We start from the raw sequence: 1,848 nt of genomic DNA on the forward strand, positions 1-1,848 counted from the left end.
AGGTGCATGCATGCCGTATACACACAAGCACCCCCACACAGGAACACGTGTGCACGTGTGCAAACACACCCAAGTGTCGTCAGTAGATAATGTCCTCTCCAGGAGAATAGTCGGGGTGCCACCTCTCTACTGTAGCATCTTCATAACCCAGAGGTCAGCTCACCAGAGTGGAGCATGGGGCAGGGGCACACTCAGGGAAGCAGAGACTCTGGAGGGGANGACACTTGAGCTTTGGGCCCGAGGTCAGCTTTTGACCAAGAGCTTGAATGGNAGCGCCCTAGGGATGCGTGAGTGCAGGAAGATATGGCGTCCTGGCTCCCAGAGTTGTTTGTTTGTACAGCCTGGGAGGAAATGAGGCTTGGTACCCAGCCCTGGAGAGACTGGGGTTTCCAGGCTGGCCCCGGCTCTCTAAGGTGGATTGCTTTCTGTCGGCCAGTCCTGCTCTGACTCAAGGCAACTGTGTACACTATCTGTACCTCCTTCCTTCCCTACAGTCTTGCCTCTGGCACCTGTGTCCTTCTGAGTGACAAGACAGACCAGGGGCGTATGCACAATCTCCTAGGCAACATCACTTTCGGAGAGGAAGAAAGTTCTCTAGAAGGTTTTTTTTTTTTTGTATTTTGTTTTTTTTCTTTTGGAAGTCTGTGAGATGAGAATGTCAACCCAGGGGCAGGCCAGGGTAGTATATCCTGGAAATGCTTCAGTGATTACCCCCAGGGACCTCAGGAAACCACCTAAAAGGTTCTGCTCTTAAAGCACAGGGCGCAATGAGGTTTACCTAATAACTGATGATGCTAGGCTAAGTNACTCAGTGATTGGTCTGACCTGCCTACCCAGCTAATCTGACCACTCCCTTTAGGACCACAGATTTGGTTGAGTTAGTGGGTACAAAGGAGGGGTTGAGTGACTTGGGGCTACATAGGCAGCAAAGATCAAGGGACCTGAGCAAGAGGTACCTGTGAAGATCACTTGTCCAGGCTGGGGCAGGAGAGAACCTGAGGCCCCTGCAGGAGGTGGCCCCTGGCCTGACCTTCCTGCACCTTCAGAGAGTGGAACATGGCTGCACCCTGGCTGCTGCTGCTGGCCCTCAGTCTGGACTGCATGGGAGCAGGTAAGGTCCCCTCCTGAACCTTCCCTCTCCTGCTCCTGTTGGGGTANAACATGTTCATGGGTGCTAGCAGCTCTGAGTGTCCCAGAGTAGCGAGTCGCCATCCTATGGCATTCCTCCAGCCTGNGCACTGGATTTTACAGCAATTTTAATAATGAGCCATTCTCGTAGACTGTGCGAAGGATGTCCCTGCGGGGACATAGGTTAGGACTGGGTACTGCTGGGTCCATGGTGCCTGGCATGTCACAAGTGTTCTGTGGCATCAGAAGTCAAGAATGTTCCCAGCACAGGGCAAAACTGACTTCTCCTTGACTCTGTTTCTTTCTTTCGTGTACCGTCTCTTCCCCTTCCCTCTTGTCTGTCTGTCTGTCTGTCTGTCTGTGTGTGTGTCTGTGTGTCTGCCTGTTTCTAATTGGATACAGTCATGCTCTATAGCCAGACTTGCTTTAAACTCATGGCAATCCTCCTGCCTCAGTGCTGAGATCACAAGTATGCCAACCACATTACCCTTATGTCCCTGTCAATAACGAGGTGCTCTGCAGGTCTGTTTTGGGGTAGACAGCCATGCATGCCACACGGGAATCTTGGGTTGTCCTCCCTTGTCATCCAGTCTCACATACAGAAGAAATGGCGCTCATTGTTTTCAGCCTTGTGCACATGAATCTCAAGCTCATTCCCAAACCCATGCCTCTGCCAGATGTGGAAGTCAATCCCACCATATGATATTTGGAGAAGAGTGG

General features: G+C 51.7%; 1 protein-coding gene across 1 annotated transcript in view; it reads left to right on the forward strand.

Annotated features, from left to right (window-relative positions):
* The first annotated feature begins 963 nt into the window (after nt 1-963).
* LOC110335994 (class II histocompatibility antigen, M beta 1 chain) overlaps nt 964-1,848 on the forward strand; it is a 4,117-nt gene continuing 3,232 nt past the window's right edge. Inside the window, exon 1 of the mRNA XM_021218431.2 lies at nt 964-1,111. Within this exon, the coding sequence (XP_021074090.1) occupies nt 1,057-1,111 (55 nt within the window). The 5' untranslated portion in view covers nt 964-1,056. The remainder of the gene's footprint in view (nt 1,112-1,848) is intronic.

Source organism: Mus pahari, chromosome 18 (assembly GCF_900095145.1).
Source record: "Mus pahari chromosome 18, PAHARI_EIJ_v1.1, whole genome shotgun sequence".
NCBI classification, from domain to species: Eukaryota; Metazoa; Chordata; class Mammalia; order Rodentia; family Muridae; genus Mus; species Mus pahari.